Source organism: Heterodontus francisci, chromosome 1, assembly GCF_036365525.1.
Source record: "Heterodontus francisci isolate sHetFra1 chromosome 1, sHetFra1.hap1, whole genome shotgun sequence".
In the NCBI taxonomy this organism is placed as follows: Eukaryota; Metazoa; Chordata; class Chondrichthyes; order Heterodontiformes; family Heterodontidae; genus Heterodontus; species Heterodontus francisci.
In genome coordinates, this window is record NC_090371.1 from 254,418,689 (window position 1) to 254,445,583 (window position 26,895).

A 26,895-nucleotide genomic window follows, 5' to 3' on the forward strand; every position below is an offset into this window, starting at 1 on the left:
ATTGATCTGTCTGCAGTTTCTTTGGAAGAAGCTGAAGGTCATATTAACAGGTGTGTATAGGTCTTCACAAAATGGTCATACAAAATTTCTCTCCCGACTATTTTAAATGGAATTAACACCTCTGCACCAGCATTCATACAATCACATCAGCAGTAATTTCCACCCTCCTATTCTCTTCATGGAATAGTTGTACTTGGTTTATCCCCCCAAGCTCCACTTACCTGTTCGATTTTAAGCAGAGTGACATCTATGAGGATAGTGAACTTCTGGACAGAAGCCAATCCTTTGAGCAGTGCAATTACCCACGTCTCAACATGCTGAGCTAATGGCCACGACAGCCAATCAATCATCCTTCAGGAGACAAAAATATAGAACCAGAAACATTTAAACTCTCTCCATGGTTTCTAGGTATGGATGTTTAAAATACTAGAATATGCAGCATAGAAGGGAATAAGTATTTATTTAGTTGTGCCAATTTGACGCTGTATTATATGGGTTTTAAGTCAGTCTTCCACAATTTCTTTCCTAAACAAAAGCTTCCTATCGTGCTTTTTACTCTCCTTCCAATAAATTAGCCAAAAGGCCAATTTCCATTTGCTTAATATTTTCTTCAAATAAGAACGTAAGAAATAGGAGCAGGTGTAGACCATACTGCCCCTCGAGCCTCCTACAATCATAGCTGATCTTCTGCCTCAACTCCACTTTCCCATCTACTCCCCATATCGCTCGATTTCCTGAGAGATCAAAAATCTATCTATCTATCCCAGCCTTAAATATGTTCAATGATGGAGCACCCACTACCCTTTGGGGTAAAGAATTCCAAAGATTCACAACACTCTGTGTGAAGAAATGTCTCCTTATCTCAGTTCTAAATGATCCACCCCTTATCCTGAGATTATGCCCAGTGTTTTAGATTCCAAGCCAGGGGAAACAAACTCAGTGTTTATCCTGTCAAGTCCCTTCAGAATCTTCTCTGTTTCAGTGAGATCACCTTTCATTCTTCTAAACTGCAGACAGTATAGTCCCAGTTTACTCAGCTTCTCATCATAGGACAATCCTTTCAACTCAGGAACTAATCTTTAAGTTGACACAACTAGTAGACTGCCAGTCTGCAGCACTTAGAAGTAATGTTGTTCAGATTGCAAAGAAAAAAAAACCTCCCTCAATCTCTTTCCATCCTTTTTCTTCAGTTTATGCTCATGTCTGTGCCTCCTCCACTGTGCCAACAACTGGGATTCTGCCACCACCCCCCCACCCCCCCCCGCCCCTCAACTGCCCCCTACCAAAATTATTTGTTTTCATCAAGATACGGATTATTAGTGTTGAGAAAATATAATCTCTTTACATCACTGCCAAGTATTCAGGGGATCAGATACAGAAAAGTTGGAAATAAATATCCTTCTTTTCTGCCCCAAGAATGTGCCTTCCCCCCCATCCTCAGAAAAGCATCCTCTAATGAATAGCATTTCCAGTTTCCTGCACCAGCAATCCTGTAGTCCAGAGTGGAGTGAGGGGAAAAGGAAACTTTCAAATTTAGCATGAATGGGCACTAACTTGGTAGATAGTGCCCATATTTCCCCCAGCTCCATGCCTGACTCTCTCCAAACAGGTGTTCACTTCTGCCATAGCACTGACCAAAATCATAGTTTTTGACTGTCAATTTAAATTTTAATGCCATAAATTTAAATTTCTCATATTCCCATACTTGTGTTTAAATCCCTTCATGGACTAGCCCCATCACTTACCTAGAGAACATTCCTCCATCCCTACAACCCCTCTAAATTCTCCTCTTCTCTACCTCTGGTGCATCCTCCCACCATTACCCAGGAGCGGTGGCCATCCTTTCTGCTTCCTGCCTGGGCACCATGCTCTGGAATTCCATCCGTAAACTTCTTCGCCTCTTCACGTCCCTTTTCTCCTTCAAGACTTTTTTTTTTAAAAACACAGCTCTTTGATCAAGCTTTTGGTTATCCTTTCTAATTAATATCTCTCCTTTGGCTCATCATCCATTGTCTGAATGGCTGCATTTACTGACAATGCTACCACTAGGTGGCGCTGCAGTGACACATGCGCAAATGCAGCGTGTGCCACTAAAACGTCAGTCTGCTACTTCAGGCAGCTGCCAGGACTAAAGATGGCGCTGCTCAAATAATCACACAAAGGCAACCTAACCCAAACACATGACAGCACACAATGGCAGGAGGGAGAGCGCGAGCTGGGGACAGGGACGGGTCAGGGGAGCGGAGCGGTTGGAGAGAGCAGCGAGGGAGGGAGCGGAGCTTGATGCATGGGTGAATACCCGTTAGCGTTGCATTGCTGTATGCGTAAAGCGCATGCGCAGAGGCCGACCAGGCACATTGCCCAAAGATGCACACGTCATGCGATGATGTAATCGGCGCATGCACTAACCAGTCCTGGCAAGTCGGAACACAGCACAGTCGCAGAGAGTAGGAGCCCGTCTGCGCATGTGCGCACCTTGGCGCAGGCTGATGACGTCAGTGGCCGGCTGCGTTGTCAGGAATCACTTTGTGCCTGAACACACCTCCATGAAGAACCTTGGGATATTTGTCTACATTAAAGGTGCTATACAAATGCTAATTGTTGTTGCTTTGTGCTTGGGGCAATGGCACTGGAAATTGGGTTGAAAATGCCATATTATGTAGAATAATTACTTCCAGGAAAAAGGAGACATTTATCTGACCAATTTGAGCTGAATGTGAAATCAGGTACCAGAGGTGAAAGGTTACTGACGATACAATAAAGTGACCTCCCATACCACTTCAATATGATAAAGCTTTGACTCGCTGGGAGGAAATTTCCACTTGTTTTTTTAACCAGTTTTGCACCCAGCTTCCAGCGCAACCGGCATGGAGTCAGCCAAACCAGAGCAAAAAATAGAGAAATTTAAAACATAGGTGAATTACACCCATGGCCACTTAAGCTCATGTTTTCCATGACCTTTTACACTGGTTCAAGATTCAATTCACCTGAACCAGGCCCCAATAACTGGTCACACCCCCAGGTAAAAACTGAGGTTCTGCCAATTTTGCTGATCAGGGAAGGTTCTTCAAATTGCACTGATTTTGTTCGGCACACAGGCATTAGTTGGCACGTTTTAATAGGTTTTTTTATATCAAAATATTTTTTAAAAATTTAGTAAGAAACTGACTGGTGCACACCAATGAAACTATTAAATGGTTCAGTTGAGTTTTTTTAAAAGTAATTTTTGCTGATTTTTAACCAGGTTATTCACAGGTGGAGAACAGGACACCCTTACTAAAAATAATATTTTAGGAGATAAATCCATTTTCAGTGGTATTAATAAAACTGCATCAGGTTGCCATACTTAAATATATCAAGGAATACTCTTTGTGGAAAAAAAAGGAACAATTACATTCTAGGGCGGCACAGTGGCGCAGTGGTAAGCACCGCAGCCTCACAGCTCCAGGGACCCGGGTTCGATTCCGGAAACTGCCTGTGTGGAGTTTGCAAGTTCTCCCTGTGTCTGCGTGGGTTTTCTCCGGGTGCTCCGGTTTCCTCCCACAAGCCAAAAGACTTGCAGGTTGATAGGTAAATTGGCCATTATAAATTGTCACTAGTATAGGTAGGTGGTAGGGAAATATAGGGACAGGTGGGGATGTTTGGTAGGAATATGGGATTAGTGTAGGATTAGTATAAATGGGTGGTTGATGTTCGGCACAGACTCGGTGGGCCAAAGAGCCAGTGCTGTATCTCTAATCTAATCTAATCTAATTACACTGCCCGATTAAGCTGGTTCATGGAAGATTTTACGTTTGTAATCATGCAAATTTATTTTACTGGAAGCTTCATCAGTAACCTAACTAGTGCAACTTTAAATGCATTTTGGGGTCAATTTCTTGATTCCGTCCAAAGCAGAAATTCTACCCAGTTATATTCAATTATACAAGTGCTTTCAAAAAGGTGAATATTTTAAAAGAAAGCTAGTAAAGAATCTTATTTTCTTACAGCCTCAACAAAAATTCTATTCTACTTAAAGAATTAGACTTTGGATGCTCATCTTGGAGAACATATAATGGAGCATATTTCAACAAAGAGTAGTTTATATGGTTTCCCTTTTAACAACTGAAGTACATCATATCCAACTCTCCTCTGTATGAGAAGGCACTATGGCAAGGGCCTACTGCATTCTCTCCCATTTTGCATCCAAATCTTCTACAAGGGTGCGCTCATGTCATAGGAACAGCAGTAGGCCATTCAGCCCCTTGAGCCTGTTTTGCCATTCATGGCTGACCTGTACCTCAACTCTATTTACACACCTTTGTTCCATAAAATTAGATACCCTTATCTAATAAAAATGTCTATCACTGTCATGAAAATTTAAATTGGCCCAGCATCCACAGTCTTCTGGGGAGCCAATTTCACATTTCCATTACCCTTTATGTGGCAAAATTCTTCCTGCTTTCACTCCTCAATGGCCTGGCTCTAATTCTAAGATTGTACCCTCTTGTTCTGTAACTCCCCCCATCATTCCCCCCCCCCCCTATGACATACACAGGGGTAAGAAAAAAAAACGTCTTCTCATAATAGACTCGACATTTTTCTCCCGAATTTTGCCACCCTTCAATTTTTAATCATCACACTGATTATGAGCTTTAAACAATATCTGCACAAACATGCTGCCACATTTGCCCACATAACGGGAGTGACTATAAGTTTCCAAACAATTCACTAGCTCAGAGTGCTTCGGGACATCCTAAAGGATGTGACAGGTGCTACTTAAATACAAGTTCCTTCTTTACCTGCAGAGAGCACACGTCATGCTGGCATCTTTAACATTTTGATCTGTGATTAGGCTCCGAATAAGAACTGTAATCATTTGTAATGGGATATGCTGTACGAGACTTGCTAGGGCAATAGATGGTTCAAATGTGGAATCTGTAAAGCAAGCAGATACAGGCCTCTTTTTTGGTTTGGTGAAACAATTCAATGTAGAACTTGGACAGCAACTTGATTCCAAACCATAACAGCAAGCAGAAAGCATTCAATAACTGATCTCCTATATATGAGAGAGAATTGAAAATTAGACTCAATAATGATAATTTATCTGTCTATTGATCACATTTTGTTAAGAATTCTAAAACATCATTGTCACTCATTCTTAAAGGGGAAGGAACATACAAGTAACAGGCACTTTTGAAATATATGACCTTTATTTGTTTGGACAGTTCCATTTATTTGAGTCCAGTAGAGTGGGTAGCTGACAGGGAACCCCTACCCCCCCCACCACCACACAGGAGAGTAGTGGTTTGACCGGCACCTCAACAAGCCAACTCCTGGACAGACAGCTTTGGAATGGGTGGTGGTAGGAATATTAGAATCAAAATTTTGCCTTTCAAAGTAAGCAAAAAAAAAAACACACAAATGTGGACCCAAATGTGGACTGACTACCTACTCCCTGCCCCCAGTCAGAGAATAGTCTGTGGAGGGAAGAATCATAGAAGGCAAAGGAAAACTTTTTTTTAAAAAGAGAGAAAATATAATAAAATAAACAATAGTTACTTAAATGAAGTTAATTTTGAAATAAAAGTGACAATTGTTGGATGTGGAACTGAACTATACACAGGCAAGGTCCCTGGTTTCATCTCCAGAGATTAGAGTTAAGCTCCTCTCAGTCAGGATAAAGGCAGGGGTTCTCCAACTGGCTTCACTATCCTTGGGTTGAAGACTGAGGTGAAAAGAAAATGAGTCCAAATCCCAGCTGCACTGAAAATTTTGAGATTCCCTGTAGAACGCATATGAGTGTGAAAGTCCTGTAGCAAAATGATCAGACTTGATTTTGACGCTACAAATAGTTGATTAGTTTGCTGACACAAAGATCGACTGTTTGTGAGGTATCGGAGTACAGTCTATATCTTTAGGAGGAGAATGGAAAATGGGGGAATGGCACAATCTCCTTTTAAAAACATTTAAAAGCGAATGCTGAAATAGGTCTACAAAAATTTTTTTAAAAACTCAATCTTTGCTATGTTCATTACCTGTAGCAGAGATTATTACGAATACCTCTTGTAGAGAAGGCAGAAGTGCACCAGGTTCAGCTTTCCAAATGCTTTGCAGCAAATTGCTTACTTTGTTCACCTGAGAAATAAATCCACGAATCTCTTCCTCCTGTGTTGCATTGCACTGGAACTGACTTATAGTCCTTACTAGCTGCTGGCAGAACAGCACCGCTGATTTACCCCTTGGAATGCAGTGCACAAAGTCAGATAACAACTCACTCAACCTAGCACACAGCAAAGGCTCTGGTCTCTCACAAACTAATCGCAATACCTCAGTGTGCATGAAGCCAAAGATTTCAAGCACAGAAGGGCAGCTCATTATAAGTTTTAGTCCCATGTGGATATAGTCAATGATGGCAATATCTTTCTTATCTAATGATCCATAACCTTGTTGCAGAAGATTTAGAATAAAGCCCTTGTTAAAGAACTCTTCAAATTCACAACGATGGTACCTGGCATAGGCATCAAGTACCTGATGACCCACTTGTTTCTGGAAACTGTCCTCCCCAATTAAAATTAACCGTGTAGTTAGATCAAACATCGCCTTGCATTGCTCTCGGTCAACTGAGTTCTCAGCTGCATCTACTACTTTCTTCACAATCCCCTTCTTCACGGGTAGGGGGTGTGAAGAAGTGATAAGGGCTTCCAGTATCTTATCCATCATTGATTACTATACCACAGTGTTATACCGGAGGTAGTCAGAGCCTAAAAGAGAGACAAAAAATAAAGTCAAAAGGCAAATAATACTTTCCCAATCATAATCTGACCAACAGGTTTTTAAAAAATAAAAGCAAATACAGAAATCCTCCCCCACCCCTGCCCCCTGCTCATGTCGTCTGGTGCTGTGGACCTTCTCCTAAGCTGGTTTCTTAGAAGAGTCAGAAAAACACCTGAAATAAAGTTGATCAGATCCAAATTGTAAAAGGCAGACACGCTCATCCACTGCGATGAAATGGATATAGTACCCAAGGAGCTGATTATATGCCACAATGAGATTAGTACGTGGTAGTATGGCTCAACTAAACTTTAGAAATATCAGTTTAGAAAGGTTCAATAACTCATGAGTGCCACGGCAAAAAAAGGTTTTAAAAACGAGTGCAGATTTGCCCTCTGAAGTAGACAGTGATCCTCCTAAAATGTTTTTGCTTAGCTTAGCTCAGTAACTCATTCTAAAGGCCAGAAGTGCTACCATGTTTGGAATACCATGTTTATTGACTACCATAACCAATGTCACTGTGTATCAAGAGAAGGAAGTAAACGTGCAAAATCTAGTTCTATCACACTGTTAACTTCATTCTCTTTGCTATGATCTGTTATTTGTTTTGCTTCTAATACTTTCAAGCATTGGACTTCTGTTTGGTTTCCGCTGAATCATAGTACACTCCATCAAGTTGTGTCTTGATACACTAAATGTTCAAAAGCTTTGCCTACTTTTAGCATTTAATTATTTAGATACAGCACTGAAACAGGCCCTTCGGCCCACCGAGTCTGTGCCGACCATCAACCACCCATTTATACTAATCCTACATTAATCCCATATTCCTACCCATCTACACCTTCCTTCAATTCCCTTACCACCTACCTATACTAGGGGCAATTTATAATGGCCAACTTACCCATCACCTGCAAGTCTTTAGATGTGGGAGGAAACCGGAGCACCCGGCGAAAACCCACGCGGTCACAGGGAGAACTTGCAAACTCTGCACAGGCAGTACCCAGAATCGAACCCGGGTCGCTGGAGCTGTGAGGCTGCGGTGCTCACCACTGTGCCGCCCCATTCAATGACAACACTTAAGTATCTATATCAACATTTTATATACTAAATCAAAATGCCCTGAAACTTCAATGGACTAAAGTCAAAAGTTTAAAGTCATCAATACTCACATTATGAAATATTTAAAGAATTTTTGATTCTGCCAAGATTGAGTACTGTAATTCAGACTACAATTAGAGATATATATCTCCCACAATAATGCTCATGGATTGAGGACATTTTACTATATGAACTGTGTGCCTGGTGGAGTCAGGTGTGGGGAGGATGGTTCCAGATAGAAACCAGAGCCAAGACTTATGGAAGAGTGGATATTTGCTTTTGCAAACTCGCTTAAAGTTTGACAAATGCAGAGCATGAGTTTGGAGTGGTGCGTTGATGTACAAAAAGGAAAAAAAAAATCAACAAAAAGCCCAGGAGTGGAACACAAGAGTGCCCTGGTGTACAGGATGCAGCACATCAATTCTGAGGCTTGTGAATGCTCAGGTTAGTTTTATACTAATGGAATTGCAGGTAACCATTCTGCCAGTTTATTCCTTTTAGTATATGGTAATCTACTCATCTCAGAATTACCATTATTTAAAGGCAGTCAAACTGTTGATATCCAAGATAAAGCAATATAATTGATCAACCTTCAGTACCATAACAACATGCATGGATCTTCCACAGTAAATCAATGCGGTATTCACAAAGTCCACCACAACTTTATGGTGGTGGAACCACAGTCACTGCCTACTGCACACGTTGATCAGGCAAACATGTAGTTTCATTTCATAAAGTGGCAGACAGTAATTTGGAACCAGAATACTAATCTGTCTTTTCAGGCAGGCCTACAGGTAATCATAAGTTTTCAAACTGGAATGTCTGGCTCTTAGGGTGTCTAAAAGGAGATTTCGGGGTTGTTCCGATGGTCAACAATTTCTGACTGTCATTAATTTTTCAGATTTTGCTTGGCATTTCATTTATTTGTTATTTTTGCTGCTGCACACCAATAGAAAAGACATCTTCTGCAATGACATCCAAAACCCTGCTGCACATATCCCAACTCTCACCAAATCCCTCTCACTCACCAGCCCAGTAATGACTGACCTAGACTGGCTTACGGTCCAGCAATTCCTCAATTTAAAATTCTCATCCTTATTTTCAAATTCCTCCATGGCCTCACCCCACCCTTTCACTGTACTCTCTTCCAGCCCTACAATGCTCCAAGATCTCTTGGCTCCTTCAATTCTGGCCCCTTGCACATCCCAACTTTCTTCGTTCTACCATTGGCAGAATTAGCTGCCTACGCCCTGAACTCTGGAATTCCCTCCCTAAATCTCTCCGCTTCTCTCTCTTCCTTTAAGACACTCCTTAAAAGCTACCTCTTCGACCAAGCTTTTGATCACCAGTCCGATTATCTCCTTATATCGTTCTGTGTCAAATTTTGTTTGATAACACGCCTGTGAAATGTCTTGGGATATTTTACTGTTAAAGGTGCTATAAAAATGGACGTTATTGTTTTCCTTTGAGTAGCTGTCACTGTGTTTCATAAGTTAGGACAGATAGTGTGCAAACATTTGCAGGGAACACACATCGGCAGAAGGTTCCACATTTAAAATTTTTTTAAATCCACGAAACTGTAAAGTCACACAAAATAAGTAGGGTGTGAATTGCAAAAATGCTAATTATTAAGCCCTGATGAGACCTGGAAGGAAAAAGACTCCAAGAGGTGCAATGCACGATGTGTTGTGGTACTGAATTCTTCATACCAGGAAGATCCTTGCTTTGCGTTGAATCTCAACGTCAATTTCAGCTGAGGTAGTGGTGGGACACAAGAATAGTAATTCCTGGATCGGAAGATGTTTTTTTGAAACTAGAAAGGTTCCTACTTATGATCACAAATGTAAGTGTTGTTAAAGAGCACAAGTGGAAATTAAATAAGGATAGACTTGAGCTTAACTGTAATTTTTCCCACAGTTGAATTGCCTACCAACACTCTTTCTAAGCTCATACATGAAATTGGCTGTTTAGGTGAAGTATGGAAAGGTTGTTGGAGCCTATGGAACTGTAAGCCACCATAAGCCATGCTTTCAAGAGATGAGGAAAGTGTGCCAACGTTTTTTTAAAATAACTACGTTGCCCACTATGGTTGCCACTGGATTTCTAGTTTCTGTCATTAACCACAGATATTAAAGAAAATGCAAATTAAGATTTTATTTTACTGTTGTCAAAGAATAACCAATTTTTCAAATAAGAATTCATATTGAACTACCAGTCAGCTATTCAAAGTGAACGAGGCTTAACAGAGATCTAAATTAAAACCATTGGACATTACTTATGAAAACAAATTCCTTGGTGGGAAAAAGCAATACAACTGGTAATGCTTATACCAGTTAACCTGAACTGATCCTCATTGTACAACAGCTTTTAAGTTAAAGAACATTTGTGGAGAGGCATATAAGTGTTTCTAATCACAGATCGGAGGACTGAACATGTTATTCGAAACACGGATTGAAATTCGAACTAATATGACAGGAAGTTAAAGCCATCAGCATTTACTTCTTCCTTCAACACCAACCCCCCACCCATTCTTAAACAAATCAAATCAGATTGATATTCCACTTGGCTTAATAAATAGGGCAACAACTTCTCTAAATTTCAGCGATCAGAGCTGACTTCCGAATCACACCATGACAACGTAATTTTGGCCACCTTTGACGCTACCAATAATAATAATTTGTTTTAAATTCCAAAAAAATCGGAGCCGATTGTAATATGAGAAATCGTATTAAACGACCAGTTAAAAAAAAAACCTGCCAGAAAACTAAGATGATCAAAAGTGATTATATGTTGCAAGTCATATGTGGAGGCCGGACAGAACAATCGCGGCTCGAGTGAGCGCCGCCTCAACCTTCCAAAAAGGAATCCTGTGTCAGAACTTACCCAGGGAAACCATGGCAGCCGCGTTCCTCGCGCCCAGACTGCAACAGGACGTTCCAACTGCTTCCTCGCTGTGATTCTCACTCCGTCCCCCAAGTAACAAACTGCTCACATCAGCGCAGCCCGACCATTGAGGCCGGTTAATCAAAACGGACAACTCGGTGAGAAACGTCAGCGCGACAACACCACACAAGACCCCGCACTGCTTCATCTTAGTTGGTCGATGAAGTGCCGCCGTGTTTGTGATCGGGGGCTGGGAGTAAGAGAGGAGAGAAAGAAGGGAACGAAGACATTTTTTTTCTTATTATATCTTATGTTTTCGTCGGCGTCATCCCTGAGGGAATTATTGATAGCAAGTTTCACCAATTTCCCTTCTATCCAGGCAAATTTTAGGATACCTCAGGCAGAGATACCCAAGTACTGGTAATGTAATTGAGAATAGGGTGGTTAGCAAGGTGAATTGTATCCGTTCAGCATATGTAATAACGTCAGCAAAATGACCTATGTTTTAATCTTTCATGTCTATGACGCGACAATCAAACTGTTAAGTGTCACTTATTAGGAGTCACTGCCAATGTCCAATTTTAAATACACTGTAACCTATTTTGATATACTTCATTGAAAAAGAAGCATTGCTTTCTATGCATGTGGTTGTAATCACTGTCACTATTGATAATGTTTACTTTGCTCATGTTAGTTATTGTAGTGACATTGCCAAAACAGATGCAGTAATTCCTATTGAAAATGTAATCTTACCTTTTGTAAATGTAATTTCTTAATGTGTGGCAGACACATAAACACAGTAAAGGAAACACAGTAAAGGGCTGCAGGGGCCAATATCAGAAAAGATAATACAGATGGGGAAACCATTTGGCCCACTAGCTCATCCTTCTGTGGAAAGAAACTTGTGGGTTTCCCCACTACAGCATGGAACTGTCTCTTGAATGACTTTGTAGAATTTTTGCATCAACCAATCTAGCTGGATGGCCATTTCCAGATATTGATCACTTTGCACGAAAGCATTGCTTTCTAATCTTGAACTTGTCTTATAGCCATTTGTACCTGTGTTCCTGAGTTCTGCAGATGTGGTTTAACTTGAATCGGTGCTCAGGATTAACTTTTCTAGTCCATTTAGTATATACCTTTGCAAGATGACCTCTCTCATTTAACACCAAAATGAAGTACTGAGGATAAGTACTGAAAATCTGAAATAGAACCAGAAAATGCTATAAATAATCAGCAGGTCTGGCAGCATCTGTGGAGAGAGAGAAACAGTTAACATTTCAGGTCAGTGACCTTTCATCAGAACTAGCTCATCGACCTGAAACGGGACTTCTTTCATTTGCCTCCTTTCAAGGATAAAGAGTCCAGTTTTTTTCTGGCTGTTTCTCATAGCTCAGTCTTCTACTAACATTAAGGATCAGTCTTGTGTTCCTTCTCTGCACTGCATCTAAGGCTTGGTGTTTCCTATGTGCCATGGTAACCAGGACTGATCACAGAATTCAAGGTACAGCACAAACAAAACGTGTTAATCTAGACCTGACAAGTGCTACTCATTCAGTGTGATATGCACACATTTTGATGCAAAAAAGTTACCCATATGTCACTTGTACAAACAGAACGATATCCATTTAAATGGATTTGTAATTGTCATCACTGTTGCTGATTATAAACTTTGCTGCGAATATTTTTCTAATACTAATAGGTTCCTTAGTATTCCACATCTCATTATTTCAGTTTTCTCCTCATGTAATGCAAAGGTCATTATTTATATGGTTCTAGTGGCAACTAATATTTGCAGTGAAGTCATTGAATTTTACAGAATTGCTATACTTACTTGACTTTTCCTTAGTGGTTCAATACAACTGAATGGCTTCCTAGGCCATTTCAGTCAACTGTAGTGCTGTGGGTCTGGAGTCACATGTAGGCCAAACCAGCTAAGCACAACTGATTTCATTCCCCAAAGGACGTTAGTGAACCAGGTGAGTTTTTATGACAATCCAGTAGTTTCATGGTCATCATTACTGATACTAACTTTTTAAATTCCAGAAATTATTTAATTGATTGAATTTAAATTCCCCTGCTGCTATATGTGGAATTTGAACTCATGTCTCCAGAGCATTAGTCCAGGCCTCTGGATTACTAGTTCAGTAACATTATCACTGTTCTACCATTCCCAGGGTACTCTAACATGATAAAAAAAAAACATGACACAGGCATTAAAAACATTGATGAGTTTGTGAGTTTCTGGTTTAGAAAAAAAGATGCATGTGATATTTAACTATTTTAACCAATCTATTTAATTTTTTGTCAATCTATTCGGAGTAGGCTTGTAACTCAACTGAAGTTGCAACTTTGGTTTGGTGCTTCAACATGTTTTGCATTGGATTGATGAATTCAAGCTCACAGTCTCAATTCTGAGCTGACTGTTTTATCAGGGAAGGCACAGAGCAGATTCTAGACATTTCCCAGTTGTATAGAGGTAAAATAAGATGGCTGGTCGCGGTAACAAAATTGCATTCTCCTGCCCCTGGACATCAGTTTAAGCCGATTTTCCAGGCAGCATCTGTGATTAAGTGACTACTGTCTTGGATATCCTGACATTTGTTTCTCAGACCCAAGTTAATGTCGAGGCAAATAGAACTCCCTGTTGAAGGGATAATTTTTCTTCTATGCTATGATCAGGTGAGAAAGAGATCTAGGGTTCCCTTTCCGCCTTCACCAGGTCTTACTGTAACAGGGTTTTATTTTTAAACACATTGTTTTTAGCTCGCCCTTGGTGACTCCTTGTTCACAGCTTTCCAATTATAAGGCAAAAAAATGAGCACAAACAGGCTTTCTCAGGTTTAAAGAAGAAAAGTGAAATTTTATTAAACTTAAACTTAAAACTCTAATTCATTAACGCCTACGGATACATGCTGCACCCCACTCTAGCATGCATACGTGATATGCACATGCAAATAGAGACAGAAAAGAGCAGAAGAAAAATTAAAGTGGAAAGGTTTGAGGTAATATCAGAAGAGTTTTTGTTACAGGTCTTCAAACTCACTGTAGAGGCCTTTTGTAGGTAGATCTTGCTTTTTGCTGGGGCCCAGTATTCTTCTTAAACCTTGTTCACTGTAGGAGACTTTTCTCTCTCGGGGTTCATGTGTCTTCAGTGGGTTTCAGTTCCGGGAGAAAGAGATGGGAGCAGACAGGAAGTCTTCTTCAGTCCAGGAGCATTCTGCTTTCTGCCAGTTCAAACACTGTCTCTCCAGTTTAAAGCTCTCAGTTCAAACTCTGCAACAGCCAGTCAGTCATGTGACTAACTGGTCTGACCAATCTGTTTGTGGATTGAATTGGAGCAGGGAGTAGCTCCTTTGTTTACAAGCACTGCCTGTTAATATGCAAAAATGTCCCTCCAGCCAGGGGCCTGGCAGCTCCTTCTAACAGGCCTTCTCTTCTTCCCAGCAACAATTTGAAATTTAATGTCCATGTGACAAAATTAATATGCCTCATTCTTGGCAGGTGGGGGACTGCATGACAGAAAGTAAGATTTTTCTGTTATTTTCTTCACATCTTCCAGTCGACCTGCCAGTCTCAGGACGGGTGGGCTACCTGCTCTTGGGCCTTTGTCTGTTTTGGTTGGAGACAGCTATTGTGAGATGCAACAAAGCCTCATGCTAATCTTTCCTCAGTTATTCAGCTGAGACTAAAAAGTCAGTGGTATGATGGATTGCACCTCAAACCCATCCCACAAATTTTTGCAATTGTTACATTTAAAATATTTTAAAAAGATACCACAAAACAGGAAAAAAGTCTCTCATGTCAGTGAAGGATACCACAAATGGAACAAGTCATGTTTTACAAACCTTAATTTTAAAAACTATTTCGCTGATTTGAAGTAAAATAATACAGGTTCGCTCATTTGAATTGATTTGTTAGCTGTCTTGTTTCTTTGATTATATGTTTGTTTCACACATAGGAAATTTGTCATGGGAGGATAATGCCATTTACCGATTTTTCTTTTAGACAGGATGTCATTGCTTTTGGCAAAGCTATTTTTGAACAGCTCACAGTATGTCTTGTTGAAAAAATTAATTTGCATGCTAGGGTGTGTAAAGGCTTTAAATAGGTTATTCAAAAAAATTAATGAAAGAATAAATATTTAGGACAATGCAATCTTTATTAAGTCTTTATAAATATTCAAAATATTTTGTGAGTTACTAAATTATCAAGATTAAATTATTGCCAAAAAATATAGTGAAACTAATAGATCTATTTGTTTTCCACAATGTAACACATGAAAACCGATGAACTTTTCCCCCCAAAGCTGTAATCATCAAATCTCATGGAAATTAACAAGACTAAGTACAGATGTACATTTATATCCTGATGTCTACATCACAGATGTACCTCATGGATTGCTTAGCATTTAATTTATGAACATACAAATTAGGAGCAGGAGTAGGCCACTTGGCCCCTCGAGCCTGCTCTGCCATTCAATAGTTTTGATTACTCCACATTTCCACCTACCCCGATAACCTTTCACCCCCCCCCCTTGCTTATCAAGAAGCTAGCTACCTCTGCTTTAAAAATATTCCAAGTCTCTTCTTCCACCGCATTTTGAGGAAGAGAACTCCAAAGACTCACGATCATCTGAGAGAAAAAATTTCTCTTCATCTGTGTTTTAAATGGGCGACCCCATATTTTTAAACAGTGACCCCTAGTTCTAGATTCTCCCACAGGGAGAAACATCCTTTCCACATTCACCCTGTTTCAATCAAGTCGCCTCTTACTCTTCTAAATTCCAGCGGATACAAGCCTAGCCTGTCCAATCTTTCCTCGTAAGACAGCCTGCCCATTTCAGGTATTAGTCTAGTAAACCTTCTCTGTACAGCCTCCAATGCGTTTACATCCTTCCTTAAATAAGGAGAACAGTACTGTACACAGTACTCCAGATGTGGTCTCACCAATGCCCTGTATAGTTGAAGCATAACCTCCCTACTTTTGTATTCGATTCCCCTCACGATAAACAATAACATTCTATTAGTTTTCCTGTACCTGCATACTAACCTTTTGCAATTCATGCACTAGGACATCCAGATCCCTCTGTATCTCAGAGCTCTGCAATCTCTCACCATTTAGATAATATGCTTCTTTTTTATTCTTCCTCCCAAAGTGGACAATTTCCCACTTTCCCACATTATACTCTTTGCCAGGTCTTTGCCCACTCACTTAACCTTTCTATATCTCTTTGTAGCCTCCTTATATCCTCTTCACAAGTTACTTTCCTACCTATCTTTGTGTCATCAGCAAATTTAGCAACCATACCTTCGGTCCCTTCATCCAAGTCATTTATATAAATTGTAAAAAGTTGAGGCCCCAGCACAGATCCCTGTGGCACACCGCTCATTACATCTTGCCAACCAGAAAATGACCCATTTATGCCTACTCTCTGTTTCCTGTTATCTAGCCAATCTTCTATCCATGCCAATATGTTACTCTCTACACCAAGAGCTTTTATTTTCTGCAATAACCTTTATATGGCACCTTATCAAATGCCTTCTGGAAATCTAAGTACAATACATCCACCGGTTCCCCTTTATCCACAGCACATGTAACTCCCTCAAAGAACTCCAATAAATTGGTTAAACATGATTTCCCATTCACAAAACCATGTTGACTCTGCCTGATTACCTTGAATTTTTCTAAGTGCCCTGCTATAACATCTTTAATAATAGCTTCTAACATTTTCCCTAAGTCAGATGTTAAGCTAACTGGTTTGTAGTTTCCTGCTTTCTGTCTCCTAGCCTTTTTGAATAAAGGAGTTACATTTGCTATTTTCCAATCTAACAGAACCTTCCCTGAATCTAGGAAATTTTGGAAAATTAAAACGAACTCATCAACTATCTCACTCATCACTTCTTTTAAGACCTTAGGATGAAGTCCATCAGGTCCCGGGGACTTGTCAGCCCGCAGCTCCAACAATTTGTTCAGTACCACTTTCCTGGTGATTGTAATTTTCTTGAGTTCCTCCCTCCCTTCCATTTCCTGACTTACAGCTAATACTGAGATGTTACTTATATCCTCAATAGCGAAGACTGATGCAAAATACCTGTTCAATTCTGCCATCTCCTTATTATCCATTATTAATTCCCCAGACTCACTTTCTATAGGACCAATGCTCACTTTGTTATCTCTTTTTAAAATATCTATAGAAACTCTTACTATCTGTCTTTATATTTCTCGCTAGCTTTCTCTCATACTCTAATTTTACCTTCCTTAGCAATCTTTTAGTCATTCTTTGCTGTTTTTTATATTCTGTCCAATCTTCTGACCTGCCTCCCATCTTTATTATATAAGTATATTTATGTGCAATTCCCTATGTGATGGCACTCCAATGAATAGTATTGAGCGATTGAGAAGTATTTCCCTGCATTAGAAGAGGGAAAAAGGAGAATAGGTGGGAATCAATCTTGGGTGGTCTTGTGGAATACATCACAGATGCTAATGGAATGGGAATGGTTGCATGGTATGAGGAAAAGACATAACAGGGAGGAGTAAATTACCTCACCTCCCCAAAGTATATGAAGCAAAATAAAAGTTTTTCTTAACTCAAATGCCATCTACCCTTCTTTACCATTGCTTATAATATTCTGGTTTCTGGAGCAGAGTTGTGATGTTGATCTGCTGAGAGATGGACCTATTTTCAATCTGATTGTATTTTTTGATTCTCAAGGAAGTATACACACACACACACGCACAAAGCTATTGTATATTTGGATACATGTTCACACATTTACTGCTCTTAAAGGCCTTGCATGGATATGGTATAAATAGGCACATCCCACTCATTGTTGACTGAAGTTTATGTAGTGTGACAGCTGCTTGTAAATCTGTAGCTTCAGCCCCTAGGTAAAGGTCAGATTAAGTTTGGAAAGTCTAGCAGGAAATGATTGGTTCTCTTTTTTTTACACTCCCGATGCTTAGAAGTAAAAATCAAGATTTATAATGGGAACTGCCTATGCAAACGTGTGCTGTAGTTATGTCTTCTCACCAAGGTTGACATTATTGCACTTCAGTTTGGGATCTTCTTACTCCTTGGCCTGTACTACAAATAAACCAGTAAGCGCTAACCAACTTAATTACTCTGCTTCCCAAATTGCAGTAAGCATCCTATTTAACTATAATATTAAATAAAATACTATGTAAAGGTAAAGTATTTGATTCTAAAAGGTGGGGCTGGTTTTCATCTGTATGCCCTGTTCTAATTCTTCTTCATCTAACTCCACTTCAGCTAAAGGCTCCATTTTGTCTTGACTTCCCTTAAGCAACAACATCATTTTTTTTTATTTGTTCCTGGGATGTGGGTGTCGCTGGCTAGGACAGCATTTATTGCCCAACCCTAATTGCCCTTGAGAAGGTGGTAGTGAGCCCGCCTTCTTGAACTGCTGCAGTCCATGTGGGGTGGGTACACCCACAGTGCTGTTAGGAAGGGAGTTCCAGGATTTTGACCCAGTGACAGTGAAGGAATGGCGATATAGTTCCAAGTCAGGATGGTGTGTGGCTTGAAGGGATACTTGCAAGTGGTGGTGTTCCCATGTATCTGCTGCCCTTGTCCTGAGGTGATGTCTAAGGAGCCTTGGTGCATTGCTGCAATGCATCTTGTAGATGGTACACACTGCTGCCACTGTGCGTTGATGGTGAAAGAAATGAATGTTTGTGAATGGGGTGCCAATCAAGCGGGCTGCTTTGTCCTGGATGGTGTCGAGCTTCTAGAGTGTTGTTGGAGCTGCACCCATCCAGGCAAGTGACACTCCTGACTTGTGCCTTGTAGATGGTGGACAGGCTTTGGGGAGTCAGGAGGTGAGTTACTTGCCGCAGGATTCCTAGCCTCTGACCTGCTCTTGTAGCCATGGTATTTATGCTACTCCAGTTCAGTTTCTGGTCAATGGTAACCCCAGGATGTTGATAGTGGGGGATTCAGCAATCGTAATGCCATTGAATGTCATGGGGAAAATGGTTAAATTCTCCCTTGTTTAAGATAGTCATTGCTTGGTACTTGTGTGGCACGACTGTTACTTGCCACTTATCAGCCCAAGCCTGGATATTGTCCAGGTCTTGCTGCATTTCTACACAGACTGCTTGACTATCTGAGGAATCGCAAATGGTGCTGAACATTGTGCAATCATCAGCGAATACCCCCACTTCTGACATTATGATTGAAGGAAGGTTATTGATGAAGCAACTGAAGATGGTTGTCCTCGGACATTACCCTGAGGAACTCCTGGATGTCCTGGAGCTGAGATGATTGACCTCCAACAACCACAACCATCATCCTTTGCGCTGGTATGACTCCAACCAGCGGAGCGTTTTCCCCCTGATTCCCGTTGACTCCCGTTTTACTGGGCTCCTTCATGCCATACTCTGTCAAGTGCTGGCTTGATGTCAAGGGCAGTCACTCTCACCTCGCCTCTTGAGTTCAGCTCTTTTGTCCATGTTTGAACCAAGGCTGCAATGAGGTCAGGAGCTGAGTGGCCCTGGGAGAACCCAAACTGAGCATCACTGAGCAGGCTATTGCTAAGCAAGTGGCGCTTGATAGCACTGTTGATGATACCTTCCATCACTTTGCTGATGATCGAGAGTAGACTGATGGGGTGGTAATTGGCCGGGTTGAATTTGTCCTTTTTGTGTACAGGACATAACTGGGCAATTTTCCACATTACCAGGTAGTTGCCAGTGTTGTAGCTGTACTGGAACAGCTTGGCTATGGGCACGGAAAATTCTGGACCACAGGTCTTCAGTACTATTGCAGAATGTTGTCAGGGCCCAAAGCCTTTGCTGTATCCAGTGCCTTCAGCCGTTTCTTGATATCAGGTGGAGTGAACCGAATTGGGTGAAGACTGGCATCTGTGATGCTGGGGACCTCAGGAGAAGGCTGAGATGGATCATCCACTCGGCACTTCTGGCTGAAGATTGTTACAAATACTTCAGCCTTATCTTTTGCACTGATGTGCTGGGCTCCCCCATCATTGAGGATGGGGATATTTGTGGAGCCATCTCCTCCAGTTAGTTTTTTAAATTGTCCACCACCATTCGCAATTGGATGTGGCTGGACTGCAGAGCTTAGATCTGATCCGTTGGTTGTGGGATTGCTTAGCGCTGTCTATCGCATGCTTCTTGCGCTGTTTGGCACGCAGATAGTCCTGTGTTGTAGCTTCACCAGGTTGACACCTCATTTTTAGGTATGCCTGGTGCTGCTCCTGGCATGCCCTCCTGCACTCTTCATTGAACCAGGGTTGGTCCCCCGGCTTGATCGTAATGGTAGAGTGGGGGATGTGCAGGGCCATGAGGTTACAGATTGTGGTTGAATACAATTCTGCAACATGAAAGATTGCCAAGTATAAGTAATAGTAAGTATGGCTTGCACTTTGTATTCAGAAACCCTTGCCTTCTGTGTTATGATTTTACTTTGTAAAATGCTATGCAAACATTTTGGGAATCTCAGTGTTAAAATGCTAATGCTTAAATGTTACATTTATATGATTTATGATTTGTCTGTTACAATTTCCTATGATGTCACGAGATGGCATCCTAGTGGGAATTCCACTATTAATATCTCCTTTTTACCTTAAATGGCATGGTGGAACCTCCCTAATTCCTTGTATAGCTACCAACAGCTGAAGGCACGTTGTTCCTCAGTCTCTGTAGTTTAGGATTTTTTCCCATTTTCGACCCATCTGTGACCCTATTCAAACTTTAATGCCTGCCCAACATAACTGGCCAACTTTAGCAACTAAAGACTCTTGGTCTTTTCACCCCTTATGTTTGTTGTCCTCTGTGGCAATTTTTAGCCTCCCTCAGCCTTCTGGATTATGCTGGAGTCTCCAGGAACTAATGATTAATCTCCTGGACGCTTCCTGCAAGCAACCCGGGAGAAAGCATGTAGGGGCATTCTGTGTTTGCCTATTTTTTCATTTTCTTTGACTATATTAGCTTAATAGAAATAAAAATATTTGGGGAAAAATGGCTGTTTGACTTGGTGAGGCAGTTGGAGGTGTTGAAGTCTTTCCTCCCTGTTTATATTGTTTATGGCCCCAGCAAAACATTTTTGAAGCCAACATATTATCTCTCTGGAAAAAATAATTCAAATGGCTCTGTTATGGGACTGTTATGGTTTCCAGAAATCACATGAGCACAAGTTATTGCAGTTGTATCATAGATGTAACTTTTTTTAGTCACATTAATCCCATCAGACATTCTCAACAGCCCAACACCAATGTGCTATGGTTACCATGGAAGCAGAAATTATGAAGGACCAAGGAACTATTACTGCTTATCTGCCAAATTCTCACCCTCACCTGTCCTATTTGGACTAGCACTGGTCTACTAGCACTGTCAATTAAACAGAACAATCAGGACAGTAACATGCTTATCACCAGGCAGTGAGATTATTAGATAGTGACATGAACAGAACAGTCTTGCAACTAACAGTATCCATTGCGATTTCCAGATAGTGACACTGACAATTACTTGTTCAAAATAGACACAAGACAGTTCTTTCAGTACACACCAATTTCCAATTTTTCATCGAAATCACCAAATCATATGGCAACATTAACCCAGAAGGTAACAGATAGTTACAGAAGTCACTTGCTAACAGTTAAAAATATTTATTGTACTCATGAAAAGTTGGTCTCATACTGCTTTAGCTTTGCACAGGAGAAATAAGAGTACTTGAAAATTAATTTGATTTTACTGGCTAGGCCAGTATTTGTTGCCCATCCCTAATTTCCCTGGAGAAGGTGGTGGTCAGCTGCCTTCTTGAACCCAATTGCAGACCATCTGGTGCAAGTTGTTACGAAAATGCTTCCATTTTTTGTAAAGTTTTTTTTTGAGCACTCGTATTTTAGAATTATGGACATTGTTTAATTTGGGAAAACTGAAAAGAGTTCCACAGATATTTTTTTCACTGGGGTCATTGAAAGGGCACTGAGAGGTCTTGTTTGAAAACGACATTTACTGAAAGTCATCTGTCTTCAGATAAATACCCAGCAGGGCTTTTTGACTTGGGGGAGTTGTTTACAGAGAAGTGACAGGTCAAGATTTATAGGGATCAGGAGGCCTGACTTTTGAGATAGTGTGTTTTGAAGGCAGTTGGAGAAAACCAGCCAAGAAAACAGTGCACTCCACCCACCCTCGGTCATAACATATAATTGGGGGCTCTGTGCAGGATAACCCAACACTGATGATATACAATTGTAAGTGGGGTAATAATAATTGAAAAGAGGAAAAGTATAAAAAAACAGGTTTCTTGTGCATTAGAGTAAAGGTAACACTACCGGAATGTCTTTGTTAGTTGCTACGACCTTTCTGGGGAATGAGGATGTATCCTTGAGTGATTTGAGAAACTTAATCAAGGCTAGGCTAAAGGATTTGGCAGAATTGTTGGTGTTTGAGTTAAAACCCAGAGGCTAAGAAAGCAAACATAATTGAAGTAATAGCACAGCATTTGAAATTGGATGAAGGAAAAGGCGTAAAGGTAGTTCAGTTGAATTAGCTAAAATTCAGTTGCAGATGAGGCAGCTTGAACTTGACAAAGAAAAAGAAATGGTAATGAAAAAAAATGAGCTTGAGTAGGAAAAATTGGAAAAACTTAAGCTTGAACAGAAAAGAGAATTGACCATGAAAAAACTTGAACTTGACAGAGAGGAAAGGACAAAAGAGAGAGCATTTCAAAGAGAAAGAGAACAACGGGAATTCAAAACTGGAATTGTCAAAAGAGTGGCCTTGGCTCCAAGGAAAATTCTGGTGAGGAAAGATCTGACTCCAGCCCAGGAACCAGTGGAGAGCTGTTTAAATTTGTGCAAGCCCTCCTGAAATTTGAGGAAAGGGATGTAGAGGCATTTTTAATTTCTTTCGAAAAGATAACCAGACAGATGAAGTGGCCGAAGGAAAGCTGGAAACTGCTTATGCAAAGCAGGTTGATGGGTAGAGCTCATGAAGTTTATGCCATGCTTTGAGGAGGTCTCTGCAGATTATAGCAAAAAAGTCTATTCTCGCTGCTTATGAGTTGGTCCCTGATGCTTACCGGCAGAAATTTCGGAATCACTGGAAGCAGTCTGGGCAGGCTTATATAGAATTTGAGAGGGTAAATTAATTTTTATCGTTGGATGTGGGCACTGAAGGTAGAGGCCACGTATGAGAACCTTTAGGGAACTAATTCACCTGGAAGAATTTAAAAATTCACTCCCTCTGTTGGTAAGAACCCAGGTAGAGAATCAGAACGTTTCAACAGCCAGACAGATAGCGGAAATCGTTGATGATTATGAGCTTGCTAATAAGCCCAAACCCTTTGTCCGTCACCCCCACAAACCCAAGAAGGATAGAATGTGGGAGGGTGAGAGGAAGGCAAGTAGCCGGGGACAAGAAAGGACAGCTGGGAATGCCCCGGGCTCTCCTCCTCAGGCCAGAAAGGAAGATGCTGTGGGTGGAAGTGAGATCCACAAGTCTAAGTGTTACCATTTTCACAAGATAGGGCAGCTTTGTGCAGAATGCTGAAAGTTGTGGGGTAAACTCATGGGACTTATTGGGGTATGCAAAGTCAATGTAGAGAAAGAGGCCTTGACCGAGAGTACAACAGATCAGGCTGTAGCTCTGACTGCAGCTGTAAGGCCAATTGCAAAAACTACTGTGAGTGTGGGGGACGTGAATAAGATACCTGAGAGTTATAGGGAATTCTTGTCAAAAGGAAAAATAACTCTTTATTCCTCAAATGAAGCAGGTAAACCTATAGTTATACTTCGGAATACAGGAGCCACCCAGATTCTTTTCCTGGTAAAAGGCATAACCTTTCCACTAGAGAGCACACTGAATGCTAAGGTTTTATTGAATGGTATTGGTGGAGAGTACATACCCATACCTTTGTATCAGGTGTACCTAGAGTCTGACCTAATGTCTGGAACGGTAACTGTAGGAGTTGTCCATAATTTTCCTGTAGACGGAGTTGACCTACTTCTGGGTAATGATTTTGCCGGAGCGAAGGTAGAAGCTTCTCCAAAGTGAAGTTAAAGAGACAGAAAAGAAAAGGTTCCTGGAATTTTTCCTTCGTGTGTAGTGACCCGAGCAATGGCTAGACAAGTTCCATTGTCGGAGGGAAAATTAGCACCACAGTCAGATGGTCGAATATCTGAAACTTTCTTTGGGGTTTGGATAATCCGAAGGAAATCTTCAATAAGTCTTCTCTAATCAAGGCTCAGCAAGTTGATCCAGAGTTAAATAAATTGGCATAATCGGCTTTAACGGAATTTGAGGCAAAGGGAGTTCCAAAAGGCTACTATATTAAAAATGAGATTCTGAAGTGGTACCGCCCAAGTATCGCCGGGAAATATTAAGGCTAGCCCATGAAATTCCTATGGCGGGACATGTGAGGATCCAGAAGATCCAGTCACTTATAGGTGGACATTTTTACTGGCCAGGTCTTTCCAAGGACATGGTGCAGTTTTGTAAAACATGCCATATGTGCCAGATTGTGGCAAAACTGCAACCTGCCATAAAACCGGTACCTCGAATTCCCATACCAGTTTTTCGGGAACCATTTAGCAGGGTGTTGGTAAACTGTGTAGGACCTTTACCAAAAACAAAAGCGAGACACCAGCATATATACTCACTATCATGGATATGGCTACGGCTACTCAGTCCCAGAGGCAATTCCCTTGAGAACAATTTCTGCTAAGGTAGTGGTAGAGAAATTAACCCAGTTCTTCACTAGATATGGATTACTGATTGAGATTCAGTTGGATCAAGGTTCCAATTTTATGTCCAAAATTTTTCATGAAGTTATGGATAATTTGGGTATAACACAGTTAAAGTATTCAGAATACCAGCCACAGGCACAAGGGGCTTTAGAACGGCACCATCAGATCCTCAAACGATCAGGGCATACTGTCATGAATATCCCCATGATTGGGATAAAGGGCTAGAATTTCTTTTGTTTGCCACTAGGGATTCACCGAATTAGTCCACCAGTTTTAGTCCTTTTGAATTAGTTTATGGACATAAGAGGTCCTCTAAAACTACTTAAAGAAAGGTTTTTAGAGCAGATTAATGAATCTTCTGTGTTAGATTATGTATCTGTGTTCCAGGAACAGCTCACAAGAGCTTGCAAAGTGGCTCAGGAACACCTGAAAGCTTCCCAAACAACCATGAAGAAATGGGCAGACGGGCATGCCAAGATCTGAACATTTCAACCAGGGGATGAGGTGTTAGTATTACTGCCTTTACAGGGTGAACTGCTGAAAGCACAATTCAGTGGTCCAAGTGGTCAAAAGAATTGGTGAAGTAAATTATTGGACACCCCAGATAGCAGGAAACTAAATCGGCTATCTCATATCAATTTGTTGAAACAATATCATCGCCGGGAGGAGGATAAACAAGCACAGGTATGTCCGGTAGTAGGGACAGTGAAGGATGAGAGGGATAGTGAGGATGAGGCAGAAGGAGACCTAGACAATTCTCAAATTGAACCTCCTACTATCCAGTTAGCTAATGGTGAATTGTTAGGAAAATTGGACACTATGCTTTCATATTTAGTTGCAGAAAAACGAGAAGACCTAACAAGGCTACTCACAGAATTTAAAGGAGTCTGTAGGGACAAGCCAGGATGTACAACCTTAGCCACACATGATGTCGATGTCCTTTCCTCTAAAACAGCATCCTTATTGCTTAATTCAAGGTCCAGGTAAAAGCAGAAATCCAATACATGCTGGAAAACTACCTAATTGAACCCAGTCAATGCAGCTGGAGTTCCCCAGTGGTGTTAGAGCCTAAACCTGATAGTTAAACTAGATTATGCATAGACTACAGAAAAATTAATGCAGTAACAAAGGAAGACTCCTATCCAATTCCTCGCTTGGAAGACTGTAATGACAGAGTGGGCAGTGCCACATTTCTTACAAAAATAGATTTGTTGAAGGGATACTGGCAAGTTCCTTTAATAGCCAGAGCTAAAGAAATATCTGCCTTTGTCACACCAGATGGTCTTTTCCAATGCTGAGTGATGCCATTCGGGCTAAAAATGCCTCAGCCACTTTTCAGACACAAATGATCCAAGTGGTAGCTAGTGTTCCTAACTGTGTAGTTTACCTTGATGATGTGATGGTATACAGTGGCACTTGGAAGGAGCACTTGGAACAACTAAAAGCTCTGTTTAGAAAATTACAATCAGCTGATTTAGTGATCAACCTTGCCAAAAGAGAATTTTCAAAAGTGAGAGTAACCTACCCCAGGCATATAGTAGGGCAAGGACAAGTGTTGCCAGGAACAGCAAAAGTACAAGCATTGGTGAAATTCCCTACCCCTAAGACTAAACAAGAAATCATGAGGTTTTTGAGGATGTGTGGTTTCTACCGCAAGTTGTACCAGATTTTAGTACTATAGCTGCTCCACTGACAGATTTGCTATGAAAAAAGAAAACCAAGGTAGTGTAGTTAGGGGAATGCCAAGCATCTTTTGAGAGGCTGAAAGCCATTTTGATTAATGAACCAGTGTTGGCTGCTCCAAATTTCACTAAGCCCTTCAAGGTAGCAATTGATTCTAGTGACCTGGGGGTCAGTGCATTCCTGTTACAAGACAATGAATCAGGCATAAAAAGGCCAGTGGAATACTATTGCAAAAAGCGACATCAAAGAAGATATTCAACCATGGAAAAAGAAACTCTTGGCTTATTACTAGTTCTTAAGCATTTTAAAGTCTATGTCCGCCACGACTACAGAGAGGCACTGGTATATACTGATCATAACCCCCTAGCCTTTGTGGAAAAATTCAAAAACTAGAATGCCAGACTATTCTGATGGAGTTTGCTATTGCAACCTTATCACTTAAAGAATATCCACATTGCGAGAAAAAATAGTGTGATTGTGGATGCTTTGTCTAGAATCTAACATTGCTTTGAGTTATCTGAGTACAAAGATGGTACAAAGCAGAACTGTATTAGCTACAGGTAAAAAGTGTGTAAATGTGTTTTAATATTTTTCATCTTTTGTTTTGTCCATACTTTGGAATGAAATGCATTTGGAAAGGGTGTTTCATTCCTGCAAGGATGGAGTTGTTAACGAAAGTGCTTCCATTTTTTGTTAAGTTTTTTTGAGGACTCATGTATTTTAGAATTATGGACTAAAATAA

At 40.7% G+C, this 26,895-nt stretch overlaps 1 protein-coding gene across 1 annotated transcript in view; it reads right to left on the minus strand.

The window, feature by feature from the left end:
- The window catches only part of usp38 (ubiquitin specific peptidase 38), a 45,526-nt gene extending 34,628 nt beyond the window's left edge, over positions 1-10,898 (minus strand). Inside the window, exons 1-4 of the mRNA XM_068043075.1 lie at positions 10,735-10,898; positions 6,018-6,743; positions 4,782-4,917; positions 222-351 (exon numbers count right to left, since the gene is read on the minus strand). Of these exons, the coding sequence (XP_067899176.1) occupies positions 222-351; positions 4,782-4,917; positions 6,018-6,702 (951 nt within the window). The 5' untranslated portion in view covers positions 6,703-6,743; positions 10,735-10,898. The remainder of the gene's footprint in view (positions 1-221; positions 352-4,781; positions 4,918-6,017; positions 6,744-10,734) is intronic.
- Positions 10,899-26,895: the final 15,997 nt, after the last annotated feature.